The following is a 19,227-nucleotide window of genomic DNA, read 5'->3' on the forward strand; positions in this document are numbered from 1 at the left end:
CGTTGACCCGGAGGAGACAGTCGGGCACGTCAGCCAGGTAGAAGGACTTGGACATATTCGCTTCATAGATTGAACATGCACCAAGGTTTTGTCCAATGTTTAACAACTCTTGACGATTATACACCAGCAGTGAGTTGACGGTCCTCTTAAAAGTAGTTAAAATCAATATAAAACATATAAAACCATGCAGAGCCAAGCGGCTGCACTGAACTTATTTTTGCCATGTTTATCTGCCATGCGTACAAGGCGGGTCTGTGAAAATAAAATCTACATTATTCAGGTCCGTGGTGCAAAAAAGGTAGGGGACCACTGCTGTAATAGACCTTACCAGGAAGGCTGAGGAGTGTGATTCCCCTATAAATGGAATACATCCTCAGGTTCTCATTCTTATACAGGGGGATCACCACCCCGGTCTGCCAGTCCAGAGGTATTGCATTTCCATCAAGGAGCTTTCTAACCACCTCGGTGACTTCAGCCAGGGTGATGGATGAGTCCGCCTCCGGGTACCCAGTCTCTGCTTACTCCTCGGAAGACGTGACAGTGGGATTGAGGAGATCCTCAAATTATTCCTTCCACCGTCCGACAACATCCTCAATCGAGGTCAGCAGCTCTCCACCCGCAATGTAAACAGTGTTGTTGAAGCACTGCTTCCACCTCCTGAGCACTGCTCCCTCCAAGCTGCGCGCGTGCGCACTTGCGCACTGCTGACACGGTCTCCATGCAAAGAAAATCTGTGCTGCGCACAAAAAAATCGAACAGGAGTTGAAAATAAAATTAACACACAACAATTCATTCTGCACTATTTTTCAGTGTGAGTCAGTGAGTGTGACCGGGGACGAGCTGTTCCAGACAATTATGTGATTCACAGACGTATTTGCGCAGCTTATCAACGTCATTGACAGGCGTCCTCATGCGCCACTATCAGAGTTTTAGCCAATGTGGCTGACGTGGAGTGAAGACTTGCTAATGATTCTAAATTTTGTTTAACCCCTTAACGTTCTGACGGCCCGCTCTTGGGCAAAGATCCGCGTGTAAAATTACGCGTGCGTAAAAATTGCGTAATTGCGTAATTTTACGCACTGTTTTGCAGCAGTTTTGCGTTTTAAACATGACGAAACGGACAAAACGACCGAGGACCCTGTGGATGTTTGTACAAGTTAAACTAGACATCTCAGACCCGGAGAGGTTTGTGGAACTGAGTGAAGATCTCATGGTGGACTCAGGAGGAGAGGACCTTATGTTTTGATGGACTGGATGCTGTTCCTGATCAGTAAGTGTGGTTTATTCTGCTGTTGAATTAATTGTGGTTCAGATGTGTATTATGTGTAATTATTAGCATTAGCTAATGCCAATCTCCACCCCTCCGACCACCACCAATCATTCACGCACACACCACTTGGGTGAAGTGTCTTGCCTAAGGACACAATGACAGAAGTTGGTCTCTATCCTCCAACCTCTGGAACAGAATGGTAGCGCTTTTCCACCTTCAAGGTGCTCAAAGCGCTTTACAACAAGGAACCAGTCACCCATTCACACACACATTCAGTGTGCAGACACTGAGGGCGAGGTGGGTTAAGTGGCTTGCCCAAGGACACAACTAGAATCGCACCGCCAACCTACAGATCAGTGGATGACAGATGATGACAGTCAGTGTGTCAGTGTGAAAGTCATTCGGGCCAGAATGACTGTCACACTGTCACATGTACAGTGTATTATTAGTTTCCAGTGTGTGTTTGTTTACATTTTGAAGTGTGTGTGTTTGTTCACTGTTTGCAGTGTGTGGTTTGTAAATATATATTTATTTTGACCCATACCACTTGTTTTGAATATATTTTATATACAAATACACATTGTATATTGTGTTTTGATATGATATGTAAATGTACAGTAATAGAGCAGCTGGGTGTGCAGATACAGATTCCTCTGTGTGTATTGGTCATTAAATACTGTCACTAGTTTATGAGTTGTAAAAATCAAGCAAAAGCTTCACACAATGGCTTATAGTCGTAATAAAAGTCAGAGCTTTATCATAAAAATGTTAAGTGTTTTCAACATTGGAGTTTACAGTTGGCTTGGTTTGGTTGGAAGCTCATGTTTTACCATAGTTAAAATTAAATATTTATACTTCCAATAGCATTAACATACTACACAGGTCATGAGCTAGATTTTTGCCATTTTCATTGTATAAGTGGCTAAAGCACTTAATTAAAAGTCTTATAACAGAAATGTAAATGCGGTAATTTGATTCTTTTAATAAACCATTTAACTTGGATGGACAGCATGACCACAGTGCGCACGTCTGTTGTTGCTCACAGTGGTCTATGGGACCGTTCAGGGAGTTTGTGTGTTTCCTCAGACTCGTGAAAAATTAGAGGGAACATTGCTTACGACCACAGCTATGAGCAGCCGCACCGACAATACAGGCAGAAAACATGGACCACTCGGAATCCATGTCTGCAGCCTCCTCCAGGATCTGGTAGAAGCTCTTCCGGAAGTGCGAGTTGAAGACCCCCCCTGACAGAGGGCTCCGCCAGACGTTTCCAGCAGACCCTCACGATACGCTTGGGCCTGCCAGGTGTGTCCAGCTTTCTCCGGAGGAGGAGGATGCCAGGTGGTGATCGGTTGACAGCTCTTTCCCTCTCTTCACCTGAGTGTCCAAGACACGCGGCCTTTCAGATCACATGACAACAAAGTCGATCATCGACCTCTGACCTAGGGTGTCCTGGTGCCATGTGGACTGATGGACACCCTTGTGCTCGAACATGGTGTTCATTATGGACAAACTGTGGCTGAGCTGCGGAGCAAGGAGCAAGCCCACACCAGCTCACTGCCTCTCCCCGCAGGCAATGCCAGAGAAAGAGAGTCCTGCCCCTCTCAAGGAGTTGGGTTCCAGAGCCCAAGCTGTGCATGGAGGTGAGGCCGATTACTCTAGCCAATAGTGTTCAACCTCCCACACAAGCTCAGGCTCCTTCCCCTCCATGACGTGACATTCCATGTCCCCAGAGTCAGTCTCCATGTCTGGAGATCTGGTCGCCGAGGCCCCTGCCTTCAACTGCAGCCCCGATCTCCTCGCACCAGCCTTCAATGGCTCCTCTCGCAGGTGGTTGGTCCATGCGAGGACAGCCCCACGTCTCTCCTTCGGGTTGAGCCCGGTCGGGCCCTGTGGGGTAAGGCCCAGCCACCAGACTCTCGCTGGCGAGCACCCACCCCAGGGCTGGCTCCAGGGTGGGGCCCCTATATAATCCTTGAATTTAAATTCAAGAATGGGACAAGGTTCCATCTCCATATGTCAGATTTATTTGCTAAGGATTGTGGGCCATAATTTGCATTTGACAATTCAGAGATGTATTTCATGAGATTTATTCCTAGGTATTTTAAAGATTCAGCTTGTACTTGACTTGTCGAGATTTAGAAATGGAAGAGTTCATAGTCATCACTTGTGTTTTAGTTATATTTCATTTGTAACTGTATAACTTCCCAAGATTATCTGTATAATCCCTCAGTCATCCAGGTTTGATCCACAGTGAAAGCCAAAAGTAAAATCTGTCGATTAGACAAAAAGTTGTGGGAGTGTTTTGCTGCTCATCCAAACCATTTCTTCAGTTCTTTCCAAGGTTGGCCAATGAAAACTTCAGCTCCACGAATTATTCGTCACGGTCCCCCAAAAAGACCAAAACATCATCAGCAGGCATTGCAACTTTTTGTTGCTCCTCAGCCACAGCAATACCTTTAATCTCTTTGGTCTGTCTGATGAGTTGACCAAGGGGCTCCATATAGAGAGCGAATAGAAAAGGGGACATCGGGCACCCCTGTCTAGTCCCTCTCTTCAGGGGGAAGAAGTCTGAGATATTCCCATTGACCTTAACACAAGCTAAAGAGATATAATTTGTGAAATTAAATTTTCTTGAAAGCCAAACTTTTTTAGTACTTCGTACAGAAAGTTCCATTTGAGTCAAAGACATCCAATTGGACCATTACTGTTTGAGTGACAGTGGCTGGTGTTCGGAGGGGTTGACACTGGTGGTCGGCGAGGCTGATGGTGCAGATCGGCAACCTCGCTATCATCAGTCAGCCCCAGGGCACCTGTGGCTATAATAGTAGCTTACTATATCACCAAGTGTGGAAGTGGATGAATAATGACTATAGTGTAGAGCTTTGAGAGTCTTTGAAAAGCCTTTATTATTATTGAGTCTTGTCCCTAATTACTTGTTCTATCACAGGTAGAAAATGTCTTACATTGTCTACTGTGTGTTTTTTCTGGATAAAACCACACTGCTCTGAATATATCAAGCTAAAATAGCTGTAAATAAATTATAGACTAGATTTAGCTGATGGACTGATAGCAGCTACAATCCTGTTGGTCTTTAACCTCCTTTGGAATGAAGGAAATAACAGTGTCTTTCCATGATGGAGGTATTTTACCATTTCAGATTATCTAATTAAATGTTTTTAACAATATGGGCGACAATTCATCTTTCAAGGTTTTATACCATCCCGGGGTATAACCATCAGGTTCTCCAAACTTCCCTATTTTTAGTTTAGAAATTGTCTTAATTTTATAATGATTGTTTGTGATTATTCATGTTTTTATTTGTTGTATTGTGATTATAACATCTTTCAAAGCACTTTGAATTACTTTGTGTACAAATTGCTGTACAAATAAACTTGCTTTGTTTGCCTTTAAATGCTAGGGTTGTTGGTTCAAGCCCTGACTCAGCCACTTTTAAATTGTCTGTATGGGCAGTCACTCTCAATTGCTTCATTCTTCTCTAGATTATTTTTAGATCCATAGTGCCCAAAGCTTTTGAAAGGTGATTGGTTATTGATTTGTTTCACTTAGAGGCGGGTCTTTGGCTGAACAAAATTAAAGCAGGTTTTAGCACCTTGATCTGGTCTAAGCTGAGATGAGTACCTCCTCTCTCTCAGCTTTTAAACAGTTGTAAATGTTATACCTTTGTTGTTGTCTCAACTCAGCAATCGTAATCCTTAAATATTTTTACAATAACGCATCTAACTGAAGAAAAGAAATCCAGTTTATTTTCCTTGTTTGTCCCAGGGTTAAGGCTGTGTTTTATAGATGTTTTAGTATTTGCTTTTTCTTTGATAAACTTTAAATATAGAATTTTACTGATGAATCTGAAATGATTGAATGTCATTGTCTTCAGTGCTGCTAAGTCCAAGAACAAAATCACTATAAAATCCTTCTTATTTTTTGAAACAAACTTCTTAGAGCTTATTTTAAAGCTGAATCCTTTCATAAAGTGTGATGTGTGTTTTTAATTGAAGTCATGTAAATGTGGTTATCAAACTATGATGTACACACAGGTTGCTGATGTTTTGGTTTACACTTATTCCTGTTAAAGCCCTTCTCTGAGTCAAGATTATGTGTGTGTGCTGTAATTTACTACTTTTTCTAGTCATTTTATGCTAATGTTGTTCTTGCTTTAGTCCCTGCTTAACTCATCTTTATTATAGTCTGCTAAAGTTAAATTTAATGGTGAGTTTTCAAACCAAAAGGACAACTATGGCTAACTTCAGTCAAGTTTCCCATTTCACCCTGGGAGCCTACTTTGACACTGGCCCTTTTAAATGGCTGTCTTTCTTCATTATAATGTCTGTGTATATTCTTATAGTGCTTTCCAACCTGCTCCTCATTGTTGTTATATGTTTGAACAGGACGCTACATGAACCAATGTATTTGTTTCTCTGTAGTTTATTTGTGAATGAACTTTACGGCAGTACTGCGTTGTTCCCATTTCTCCTGCTTCAAATTCTCAAAGATTTTCACACAATTCCAGCTCCATTTTGCTTCTTACAAATCTTCTGTATCTTTTCTTATGGAAACATAGAGTTTCTCACATTAGCTGTTATGTCATATGACCGATACTTGGCTATTTGTTTCCCTCTGCAGTATCACTCAAAAATGACTCACACCAAAGTTTTCATCCTCATTGCTTTGACCTGGCTCTTGTTATTTATAGCAGTCATTATTTTGATTTCTCTCAGTGCCCCCTTACCATTGTGTGGAAATATTATTAACAAAGTGTATTGTGATAACTATTCTGTTGTAAAACTGGCCTGTTTCGACACCTCTGTTAATAATATATATGGGCTTATTCACTTGTTCCTGATCACTGTGTTACCATTAAATCTGATTCTTTTTACTTATTTTCGTATTTTTAAAGTGTGTTTCCGAGGCTCCAAACAGACACGGCAGAAGGCTCTCAACACCTGCACACCTCACCTGGCCTCTCTGCTTAATTTCTGTTTTGGGGTCAGTTTTGAAATAATTCAGAGCAGGTTTAATATGAGTTCTGTCCCAAATCTCATCCGAATTATACTTTCTCTGTACTTTTTAATAGTGCAGCCGCTGTTTAACCCCGTCATGTATGGACTGAAAATGTCCAAAATACGGAGCTTGTGTAAAAAGACACTTTTGGGTAAACTAATTTTCTAATTTGGAAATGTCTGTTAAGCTGAGATTCATTTTTATTTCTTTTGTAAATTGTATAATGTAATTGTATGTATAAATGTTTATTTAATCATTTGTTTCCATATATGATGAAATAAATAGAATATTAAAAACAGTTTGCTGCATGGTTTGAACTTTGTCACTGTCCATTCATCATTATCTGTATGTCCTGAGTAAAAAATGATAAATAAATAAGCCTCACAGTTAGTAGTGAAAAAGATGCTATTCAAATGTTGGAGCTGAGAATATGGGAAATGTTTTCATCACCTTAATGTTGGAGGCAATAAAAAATTGTACAGTCGGGCATGATGACAGTAAAAATGTTTGAACCATGATTTTTTCATTATTTTACTTAACAGTGTAAGGACACAAACATATGAGTCATATGTTTCAATTAAATGACAAATTCTCAAACTGAAATTAATTAAAGTGGTTTTTACGTTGGTAAAGAGACAGGAGAGTGGGGGTCACTGTATGAGAGTTAATTTTGGTTGTCTTAACATCTGGGGAATCAAAGATACAGACTCGGGGTAAAGGTTTAACAGAGTTTATTACAAACAAGAGGATGGAAATGCTGGTTGAAGGAGCAGGTCATAGCTAGCTTGGTCAGAGGCTAAGGCGTTCGAACCGGTAGTGGATAGCTGGGTCGGGGGCAGAGAAAAAAGAAAAAAAAAACAGACTGAGCCAAGTAGAACCGTGGCACAGAGGATACACTGACAATCTGCCGCTGTGTGTAGGATTCTTGGTCCCTTTGTACTCCCAAGGTGAAGGCTTGATTGCTGATCAGTTGCAGGTGTGTAGTGGTTGGTGCCAGAGTCTCTTCCCAACTCAAGGCATGGACACAGAAAGCAGGGGTAAAGACAGCATGGGGATCTTGACAGTACTCCCCGCCCCCCTAAGGGACCAGGGTCCAGAATACGAGCCTTGGGCACCCAAGTGCACTCTTCTAGACCATACCCCTCCCAGTCCACCAGGTATTGCAACCCCCTATCTCGCCGGCGAACTTCAATGAGCTGCCGGACTGTGAAAGCCGGATGACCATCCATAACCCAGACGGGAGGAGAGGGTTCAGATGGAAGGCACAAGTCACTGGAGATAGCAGGTTTGAGTTGAAATACATGAACAGTGGGGTGAATGCAGAAGGAAGGTAGGTAGTTGAAGGCAAACAGCAGATGGGCTGATGGCTTTAGTGATCTTGAAGGGCCCCAAAGAGTGAGGAGAGAGAATGGATCAGCTTGGAGTACGGCTGCCCTGGTCTTTCTCCAGATCTTTTGGCAGAGTTGGAGTTGGTGCTGGACAGAGGCCACTGCCAGATCCTTTTCCTCAGCCGGGAAGTGTAGAGGCTGGTAACCGAGAGAGGCTTAAAAAGGGGACAGACCAGTAGCGGAAGTTACCAAAGTTATGGGAATATTCAATACAGGAAAGGTACTCCAGGTAGAGGGATTGGAGGACACGACACAGTGTTGGAGGACACGACACACTGGAGGACTACAGGAGCCAGTGCAGAGACCTGAGTACAGGACTTATGTGCTCGTACTTCCTGGTTCTAGTCAGGACTTCCTGGTTCTAGTCAGGACCCAAGCAGCAGCGTTCTGGATGTACTGCAGCTGTTTTAACGCACGTTTGGAGAGGCCAGTGAGCAGGCCGTTACAGTAGTCTAACCTACACAGTCTCCAGATCTTGGTTTGCCCATTCAGTTTGTCCATTAGTCTGGGGATGAAGGCCAGAAATAAGAGTTACAGTTGCACCCAACCCTTCACAGAAGTAATGCCAAACTTGAGACGCGAATTGTGTTCCTAGTGAAAGGCATACCCTTGGAAACTATGTCCAAGAGTATGCCATGAGGCCTGAAAACATGGTGAGTAATATAACCTTGGCGGTAGGTAGTTTCGGCAGTGCAATGAAGTGGGCTGCTTTACCTTGAGACGGAGGGAGGCCGGTCACAAAGTCCACTGCGATGTGTGACCAAGGGGGTTTCAGAACAGGCAATGGTTGGAGCAGACCATAGGGTGGTGTTTGGGTAGCTTTGCTCCTGGCACAACCCTGGCCGCTCCTGGCTCTGGTGCCCTTGTGGAAGGTTGGCCACCAGAAATAGCTTTTGAACAACGAGAGCATTTGGTTGACCCCAGGATGACAGGTGAATCGAGAGCAATGGACAAGTTCCAGTACCTTAGAGCGGGCAGCATCTGGAACAAAAAGGGGGTTCAAAAATGATGGGTTCAGGAGGAGTAGGAGTGTCTTACTGGGAGAACTGGCTTAGAGCACATCAGGCTTAAGGCAAGGCAAGTTTATTTGTATAGCACAATTCGTACACAAAGTAATTCAAAGTGCTTTACAGAATAAGAAAGACATTAAAATCACACAAATAAAAACATAATAAAATTAACATTAAAACAGAAGAGTGCAGAATAAAAACCTTTCAATCGTATGCACAGCTAAACAACAGTTTTGAGCCTGGATTTAAACATTGTCAAAGTAGAGGCCTGTCTCACATCTTCAGGGAGACTGTTCCAGGTTTTAGCTGCATAAAACTGAAAAGCCAATTCCCCTGACTCTGGGCACCAGCAAGAGGCCTGTCCCTGAAGTCCTCAAATTGCGAGATGGTTCATATGGCACTAACATTTCAGAGATGTACTTTGGTGCTAGGCCATGGAGAGACTTGTACAGAATCAGAGCTGCTTTAAAGTCTATTCTTTGAGCTACAGGAGCCAGTGCAGAGACCTGAGTACAGGACTTATGTGCTCGTACTTCCTGGTTCTAGTCAGGACCCGAGCAGCAGCGTTCTGGATGTACTGCAGCTGTTTTAACGCACGTTTGGAGAGGCCAGTGAGCAGGCCGTTACAGTAGTCTAACCTACTGGAGACATATGCATGGATAAGTCTCTCTAAGTCTGGCTTTGACAGTATACCTTTGATTTTTGCAATGTTTTTAGGTGGTAAAATGCTGCAGATGTTACTGATTTGATGTGGCTGTTAAAGTTCAAGTGTGAGTCCAGTATTACCCCTAGATTTCTAGTCTGATTTGAAGGTTTTAGAGAGAGAGACTGGAGGCGACTTCTAACACTTTCTCTATGTTTCTATGGGCCAAAGAGGATGACTTCAGTCTTGTCTGAGTTTAGTTGGAGAAAGTTGTTTTGCATCCACACACTGATCTGTTGGATGCAGTGACAAAGTGAATCCACTGGTCCATATTCTCCTGCTGCAGTGAGACATAGATCTGAGTGTCATCTGCATAGTTGTGGTAGGACACATTATTGCTGCGTATTCACTGGCCTAATGGCAACATGCAGAGATTGAACAACAGGGGTTCCAGGATTGACCCCTGGGGCGCACCCACAGGTCAGGGACACCTTATCTGAGGCACATTTTCCAATTTCAACAAAGTACTCCCTGTTTTCTAGATAGGACTTGAACCAGTTTAGTGCCATACCATTGATGCCCATTAACATCGTGGGACCATGAGTGATAAGTGAGGATAAAGTTAAATCTACTGAAAAAAGTGACCAGCGGGCTTGGAGTGAGTTCAGATGTTTAGTGGACTGTATATACATGTCGTAACGGGTGGGGTTGGGAGGACCAAAGACGTGCAGACTCGGGGCAGATTTACAGTGTTTATTTACAAAATGGTGAAATTCAGTCTTTAATAGTTCATTTAACACACACGGGGAGCAGGGAGCGAGAGGCAGACCAGGCGGGAGTAGTGCAGAGCAGGGACGGAAAACCAGGACCAGAACGAGGACAGGATCAGGACGAGACCAGGGCAAGCCAAGCAGGGATGTCCAGAGCGGGCACGGAGACAGCCAGGGCCGGAGCACGATGGGACCAGGGACAGGGCCAGGGAAGACCCAGCAGGAGTAATCCAGAGAGTGGGAGACAGGGCAGGAGACGGGAAGCAAGCCGGAGACCAGGAGGCAAGGCAGAGGGGTGGACTGTACCGGAACTGGAGTGCAGAGGCAGGAGCAGGAATGAGCGAGAGCAGGAATCTGGAAGGTGGCAAAAATCCAGTGAGTAACAGGCAGACAGGTAACAAAATTGCAAAAACTAAGCTGGAGCATCACGTTGACACACGGATGATCTGGCACCGAGTGTCTTCTCCCCGCTCCTCTTATCCACGGCAGGTGGTGATGATTACCCTGATGGGACACAGGTGCGCGCGGGAGGGGCCGAGAGTTCTGTCTAGCTCCAGGTTCAGGCAGGTGAGGGAGCGGGGAGAGCACACAGGGAGGCAGAACAGGAGCAGAGATACATGCCTCATGACAATACACCAAATTTTTATAGTCTGTCCAAACCAGGAAAGGATGCACAGCCTCCTCCAACCAGTGCCCTCATTCCTCCAGTGCAAGTTTCACCGCTAACAATTCTCTGCCCCCCACATTGTAATTGCATTCAGCAGGTGTAAGGCGCCGTGAGAAAAAGGCACACGAGTACAAACGATTGTGTGGATCAAACCTTTGAGAGAGTACTGCCCCAAGTTTCATCTCTGAAGCGTCCACCTCCATGACGAACTGGTGAGAGGGATTGGGCTGACCCGGGACTGGAGCAGAAGTAAACAGGTCTTTCAGCTTGGTAAAGGCAGACTGGGATTTTGGGGTCCAACAAAACTGTTTGGAGGGAAAGGTAAGTTTAGTCAGGGGTGCTGCAACACTACTAAAGTCTCTGATGAATCGTTGGTAAAAGTTTGCTAATCCAATAAACCTCTGTAACTGCTTTCTGCTGCTGGGCATCAGCTACTCAGTCACCACTTTTTCTTCTTCAGATCAATCTTAACCTGTCCACTCCCAACAATAAAGCCCAAAAAACTGACCTTATTGGAGTGGAATTCGCATTTCTCCGCTTTCACATAGAGCTTGTTCTCGAGGAGTCTCTGAAGGACCTGGCGCACATGTTGCTGGTGTTCGTGTGGGATCTTAGAAAAAATAAGAATATTGTCCAAATACACAAAGACAAAACGATTAAGAAAATCCCATAGCACATCATTAATAAGAACTTGGAAAATGGCCGGAGCATTGGTTAAACCAAATGGCATGAATAAGTATTTGAAGTGTCTCAGTGGAGTTTTAAAGGCTGTTTTCCATTCATCTTCTTGCGCACTAAATGGTAGGCTTTTCTGAAATCCACTTTTGTAAAGATGGTGGCCACGTGGAGTTGTGCAAAAGCAGAGTTAATGAGTGGCAATGGATATTTATTTTTAACGATTATATTATTGAGGCCCCTATTGTCGATGCATGGTCTTAAGGTTTTGCCCTTCTTGGCAACATATAATTTGATAATCTTTACAAATTCTTCTTCAATTACTGTCATGTTTTGAGGGTTGCAGTGCCTGTTGGAATAGTTGAAATGTTGGTTGAAGAAATCTAAAGAAGCGTGCTTGCTCCAAATCTTTTTGGAGCAAATCTTTTTAGTTGTTGAGCAGTATATTGAATAATTGTTTTTTCCCTTGCCAAATGAAGGGGGAAATCTATTTGTCCCATTCCCCAAACTCTGTATCACTCACTTCACAGGCAAAGTTCTGAACAAGTATAATAACCTTGCATCAACAATCATTTTCACCTATATAATCCTTGAATTTAAATTCAAGACGGACAAGGTTCAATCTCTGTAAATCATATTTTATCACCAAGTATAGTGGGCCAAAATTTGCATTTGACAATTCAGAGATGTCTTTCATGAGATTAATTCCTAGGTATTTTAAAGATTCAGCCTCCCAATTGAGTTTGTACTTGTTTTGTAGATATTTTGAAATGGAATAGTTCATAGTCATCACTTGTGTTTTAGTTATAGTTAATTTGTAACTGTATAGATTCCCAAGATTGTATGTGTAATCCCTTACTCATCCAGGTCTGATCCATAGTAAAAGCCAAAAGTGAAATCTGTCAATTGGACAAAAAGTTGTGGGAGTGAAGATGCTTGATTGAAGACGAATGATTCCTTACACTCCTCCAAAAAGACCAAAACATCATAAGCAAACATTGCAACTTTTTGTTTGTCTCCAGCAACAACAATATTTTTAAGCTCATTGGTCTGTCTGATGAGTTGACCAAGGGGCTCCATATAGAGAGCGAATAGAAAAGGGGATGTCGAGCACCCCTGTCTAGTCCCTCTCTCCAGGGGGAAGAAGTCTGAGATATTCCCATTGACCGTAACACAAGTTCTTGGTCTGTCATAAAGGGATATAATTTGTGAAATTTAATTTTCTTGAAAGCCAAATGTTTTCAGTACTTCGCACAGAAAATTCCATTTGAGTCAATGGCTGTTTCAGCAGCCAATCGAACCAGTACTGCTTAAGTCTTCTTCTTCTTCTATCACATGTAAAACACATCTTATATTGTCTACTGTCTGTTTTTGCTGGATAAAACCACACTGCTCTGAATGTATTAATTTGGATAAAAGAATTTCAAGTCTACAAGCTAGAATAGCTTGGTAAATAAATTATAGTCTAGATTTAGCACACTGATGGACTGATAGCAGCTACAATCCTGTTGGTCTTTACCCTACTTTGGAATGAGGGAAATAACAACATCTTTCCATGATGGATGTATTTTACCATTTCAGATTATCCAGTTGAATGTTTTTAACAATATGGGCGACAATCCAAGATTTTATACCATCACGGGGGATAACCATCAGGTTCCCCAAACTTTCCTATTTTTAGTTTAGAAATAGCCTGATGGAGTTCTTTGGTTTGTTCATTCTGTGATTTTGTTAACACTGAGTCAATAATATGATGATTATTTGTTTTTATTTATTTATTTATTTATTCATTTGTTATAATTTGTTGTATTGTGATTTTAACATCTTTCAAAGCACTTTGAATTACTTTGTGTACAAATTGCTATACAAATAAACTTGCTTTGTTTGCCTTTAAATGCTAGGGTTGTTGGTTCAAGCCCTGACTCAGTCACTTTTAAATTGTCTGTATGGGCAGTCACTCGCAATGGCTTCAGTCTTCTCTAGATTATTTTTACTCTTTGCGTGTCTTGTCTTTGAATCTGTTTTTGTTGCTATTTTTCTTTTTCTCTTTTTATTTCTGTATTCAAGCACCCTTACATTTGACATGTTAAACAACTCAGGCCGTTTTAATCAAAGTCTTTAAAAGGGAAGATCCATAGTGTCTAAAGCTTTTGAAAGGTGATTGGTTACAGATTTTTTTCACTTAGGGGCGGGTCTTTAGCTGCACAAAATTAAAGCAGGTTTTAGCACCTTGATCTGGTCTAAGCTGAGATGAGTACCTCCTCTCTCTCAGCTTTTAAACAGTTGTAAATGTTATACCTTTGTTGTTGTCTCAACTCAGCAATCGCAATCCTTAAATATTTTTACAATAACGCATCTAACTGAAGAAAAGAAATCCAATTTCGTTTCCTTGTTTATCCCAGGGTTAAGGCTGTGTTTTATAGATGTTTTTAGTAATTGCTTTTCCTTTGATAAACTTTAAATATAGAATTTTACTGATGAATCTGAAATGATTGAATGTCATTGTCTTCAGTGCTGCTAAGTCCAAGAACAAAATCACGATAAAATCCTTCTTATTTTTTGAAACAAACTTCTTAGAGCTTGTTTTAAAGCTGAATCCTTTCATAAAGTGTGATGTGTGTTTTTAATTAAAGTCATGTAAATGTGGTTATCAAACTATGATGTACACACAGGTTGCTGATGTTTTGGTTTACACTTATTCCTGTTAAAGCCCTTCTCTGAGTCAAGATTATGTGTGTGTGCTGTAATTTACTACTTTTTCTTGTCATTTTATGCTAATGTTGTTCTTGCTTTAGTCCCTTCTTAACTCATCTTTATTATAGTCTGCTAATGTTAAGTTTAATGGTGAGTTTTCAAACCAAAAGGACAACTATGGCTAACTTCAGTCAAGTTTCCCATTTCACCCTGGGAGCCTACTTTGACACTGGCCCTTTTAAATGGCTGTCTTTCCTCATTATAATGTCTGTGTATATTCTTATAGTGCTTTCCAACCTGCTCCTCATTGTTGTTATATGTTTGAACAGGACGCTACATGAACCAATGTATTTGTTTCTCTGTAGTTTATTTGTGAATGAACTTTACGGCAGTACTGCGTTGTTCCCATTTCTCCTGCTTCAAATTCTCAAAGATTTCCACACAATTCCAGCTCCGTTTTGCTTCTTACAAATCTTCTGTATCTTTTCTTATGGAAACATAGAGTTTCTCACATTAGCTGTTATGTCATATGACCGATACTTGGCTATTTGTTTCCCTCTGCAGTATCACTCAAAAATGACTCACACCAAAGTTTTCATCCTCATTGCTTTGACCTGGCTCTTGTTATTTATAGCAATCATTATTTTGATTTCTCTCAGTGCCCCCTTACCATTGTGTGGAAATATTATTAACAAAGTGTATTGTGATAACTATTCTGTTGTAAAACTGGCCTGTTTCGACACCACTGTTAATAATATATATGGGCTTATTCAGTTGTTCCTGATCACTGTGTTACCCTCAAGTCTGATTCTTTTTACTTATTTTCGTATTTTTAAAGTGTGTTTCCGAGGCTCCAAACAGACACGGCAGAAGGCTCTCAACACCTGCACACCTCACCTGGCCTCTTTGTTTAATTTCTCTTTTGGGGTCAGTTTTGTATGGAAGCCCGTTTCCGCCATGAAAAAAAAAAATAAAAGCCCCACAGAAAGTCGAAATTACGAGTTTTAAACTCGTAATTATGAGTTTAAAACTCGTAATTATGAGTTTAAAACTCGTAATTATGAGTTTAAAACTCGTAATTACGAGTTTAAAACTCGTAATTAGGACTTTTAAAACTACTAATTATGAGTTTAAAACTCGTAATTAGGACTTTTAAAAGTATGAATTATGAGTTTATAACTCGTAATTTTGGGAATGTAACATTTACAAAAAGTGAACCTTATCAATTTTGATTAAATGAATTTGGTATTTTAATAATTTCCTCAATAAACCAGCGGGGTTGTGACCAGCTGGCACTCTGCTCAGACCAGGAAAACGAGCGCTCACAGACACAGAGCACAGCTCATGAGTGGTCAGAACAGCACTCAGGGCCCACTGATTTGTTCAAGACGCCAGAAACTTTACTGGAGCTTAATTTATTCATTTTTTAAAAGTATGTAGGTGATAAACATAACAGTCCTCCTCCTGTCTCCTCTGCTCTGTACACTCAGTTGCAGTGTGCTACAAGCTCAATTAAGACTTTAAAAGTTCTAATTACGAGTTTTAAACTCATAATTACGAGTTTTAAACTCATAATTACGAGTTTTAAACTCATAATTACGAGTTTTAAACTCGTAATTTCGACTTTCTGTGGGGCTTTTATTTTTTTTTTCATGGCGGAAACGGGCTTCCATAGTTTTGAAATAATTCAGAACAGGTTTAATATGAGTTCTGTCCCAAATCTCGTCCGAATTATACTTTCTCTGTACTTTTTAACAGTGCAGCCGCTGTTTAACCCCGTCATGTATGGACTGAAAATGTCCAAAATACGAAGCTTGTGCAAAAAGACACTTTTGGGTAAACACATTTTCTCATTTGAAAAAATTGTTTGTTAAGCTGAGATTCATGTTTATTTCATGTGTAAATTTTACACTGTAATATTTTGTATAAATATTTATTTAATATTTTGTTCTCATATATGATGAAATAAATAGAATATTAAAAATACTTTGCTGTATTGTTTGATCTTTGTCACTGTCTGTTCATCATTATTTGTATGTTCTAATATGTCTTAGGTTTAAAAAAGAGAGAGAAATAAATAAGCCTCACAGTTAGTAGTAGTGAAAAAAGATGCTATTCAAATGTTGGAGCTGAGAATATGGGAAATGGTTTCATCACAATAAAGTTGGGGGGTAATAGAATTTTCTGCAAAAAAAAAAAGTACAGTCAGACATGATTACAGTAAAAAATATTTGAACAATGATTCCTTTAACAAAGATACTTTTACTTAGCACTGTAAGGACACAAACTATTTTTGAATTAAACAAGAAATTCTTAAACTGAAATTAAAGCAGGTTTTACATTGGTAAAGAAAAGGGAGAGTGGTGGTTACTGGACGAGAGACAATTTTCTGGCTATGACAGTAAAGTAGGAATTACACTGACAGGTTTTGAATAGATTTTATTTATTTAGTTTTTTACCAAGAATGTTGGATCACTGTTCATTTACATTTGCATATTTACAAATGATACAAATTTACAAATTTCAAGTTATTGGCTCACTTTCCAAAAAGCAGCATTCTAAGGATAAGTCGGACCTTGGTCATCCTGAGTCCATACAGGAGGGGGTTGGCCAGGGGCTGCACACTGAGCCAGTATAGAGACAGGAATATTCGCAGGGGGTTGGACAGACTTCCCATATTAAAGCGGCTTTGCACTATTTCGAAGAATGCCCCAAAGGAGAAGTTAATCAGGGAGAGCAGGTGAGGTGTGCACGTGCTTAGTGCTTTCTGTCGAGTCTGCCTAGACCCATTGAAACATACACGTAAGATTCGAATATATGTGTAGATAATGAGTAAAACGAGGCCCAAGATGACAGAAAACATATGAGTAAGTCCAAAGACATTATTGAGACGGGTGTCAAAGCAACTCAGTCTCACCACCCAGTAGTTATCGCAGTAAACTTTATGGATGATGTTTCCGCAGAGGGTGAGTGGAGCAGTAAGACCATATGTTATAAACAAGTTCATCATAAGAGGGTAGCACCAACTCAGAGCTGTCAGAAATGCTATTTTATTTGGCGTCATTCTTGAACCGTACTGAAGGGGGTGACAAATAGCGAGGTAACGGTCATATGACATAACAGCAAGCATTGCAAACTCAATCCCACCATAGGAATACAAGACGAATATCTGTAGTAAGCACACCAAGGTCGAAACTACATGGACATCTTGAAGGACCTGGATCAAAAGTACTGGGAAAATTGCAGCACTGCCATACAATTCATTAAAGAACAAACTACAGAGGAAAATAAACATTGGTTCGTGAAGGTTTCTATTCAAACATATAAGGACAATGAGGACTATGTTGCATAAAAGAATAGCGCTGTACATGAGCAGTAAAACTAGGAAGCATAAGTATTTTAAAGATCCAATGTCTATGTAAGCTCCTAGAACAAAATGAGTGACTGGAGTAGAGTTCATGGTCCTGTCAATTGCAGTAGGTGGAGTAGCCAAAATTTGACTGAAGTAAGAGTAGTGTTTCTTTAAAATAATACTAATCAAGTAGAATAAGTGACAACAAGAAAAACAGTTTGGAAATAAAAAGTATTTGAAATCTGATTTATGATCTATTCGTACAAACCAAACATTAAATAATGCACCGACTCTAGTATTTTCCAAAGAATGGACACAAACATTTCAAAACTAATTAAATCTGAAGGTAAGGTGTACAAAGAGCAAATATTTGAATAATCTATAGTTGTTCGTGTAAAGCTTTTGTCACTTGTAGACTCACAGTAGGAAGAGGAAACAAACTTTTCACTCAAGAGTATCGTAATATCACTGAAGAATTAAATGTATGGTGTCAAAAACTTACTCTGAAAAGAACAAATTCTTCAAAAAATAAATGTAACTGAATCACCGAATCAGTGTACATCAAGGATAATCAAAGACAACCAGGTCACACATTTGCAAGAATCAAACCAGGAAGAAAACAAGAAAGTGCTGACAATATTTTCTGTTACTTAAATAGTACTCTTAATATTTGTTAACTTTATCCACACCTTACTTTACTTACACCTTACTTTACTGAGAAGGACTTAATCAACTGAAGACACAATAAAATTGTTATATAAAACAACATAAAAACAACAACATAAAATTCCAGAATAACGTTTTAGCGTGGTCCTAATATTTAACCCAGGCTAAACCATATCATAGTTTAAATTCAAGGAGCAAACCAGAAATACAAGAGTGATAATCAAACAAATTAAAAACAGGCATGTAGTTGAACTAAATATAGTATATTAGAATTTACACACCTTAAAATGTGAAAAGGGTATGTTAGGGTGTGTTCACACTAAACAGGGATCACCCCGGAACTAAACCCAGATTAGACCAGGATTAGACCACGACTAGAACTGGACCAAACCAAATCTAAACTAGTATTCAAACTAGATCTAAACCAGGACCAAACCAGAACAGTGTGAACCCTTAAAAATCACATTTCTAAACATCAATTACCAAATCAACATATGCATTACAAGTAAAAAACACTTATAAATGCAATGAATAATGTTAGATTTTTTTTGTCTGTCTGGTTTTACTGATTTCATTGATAAAGCATTTCTTTTTTCGATATATATCAGGTAAACAGCTGAAAAGACAAGATCCAATGTAGAGAAATTGAGAGCCTTTTACATAAACAGTTCAAAAACAAAACTAAATCAATCATTTAAGACTTGATTTAAAAACATGGCTCAGAAACATGAGATATCTGCTTTGAATAGAGACCAACTGACAGACGGGACACAGGGAAAAGTGTGCACCTGATGACCAAGAGTGAGGGACTTAAAGCTGAGCCTCAGAAGTACCACGTCACCAACCAATGCACAAGAGAATAAAGCAATATCCTTGAATACATTTTTCATTTAGCAGGAATTAAATACTTCTTTCCCAGTGATGTGCGGTCAGCGCAATCAAGGCAAGTAGTGCTTGTCCAATAAAATCTAAAATCATAGTGTGTCAAAAGTATAATTAAATAGTTATGAAATATATCCAAATAATCCTGTTTTCCCTTCACTTACCTATTTAAAGGATGGTTGTGCATGTTA

General features: G+C 40.3%; 2 protein-coding genes across 2 annotated transcripts; one reads left to right on the forward strand and one right to left on the reverse strand.

The window, feature by feature from the left end:
- The first annotated feature begins 5,509 nt into the window (after positions 1–5,509).
- Positions 5,510–6,457, forward strand: LOC117379894 (olfactory receptor 142-like). Its single transcript, XM_033976595.2, has one exon. The coding sequence runs from the start codon at positions 5,525–5,527 to the stop codon at positions 6,455–6,457; it is 933 nt and encodes a 310-aa protein (XP_033832486.1). The 5' UTR covers positions 5,510–5,524.
- Positions 6,458–16,672: 10,215 nt separating this feature from the next.
- Positions 16,673–17,596, reverse strand: LOC117380469 (olfactory receptor 49-like). The gene has a single exon (XM_033977283.1). The coding sequence runs from the start codon at positions 17,594–17,596 to the stop codon at positions 16,673–16,675; it is 924 nt and encodes a 307-aa protein (XP_033833174.1).
- Between the last annotated feature and the right edge of the window lie 1,631 nt (positions 17,597–19,227).

Source organism: Periophthalmus magnuspinnatus, chromosome 13, assembly GCF_009829125.3.
Source record: "Periophthalmus magnuspinnatus isolate fPerMag1 chromosome 13, fPerMag1.2.pri, whole genome shotgun sequence".
NCBI classification, from domain to species: Eukaryota; Metazoa; Chordata; class Actinopteri; order Gobiiformes; family Gobiidae; genus Periophthalmus; species Periophthalmus magnuspinnatus.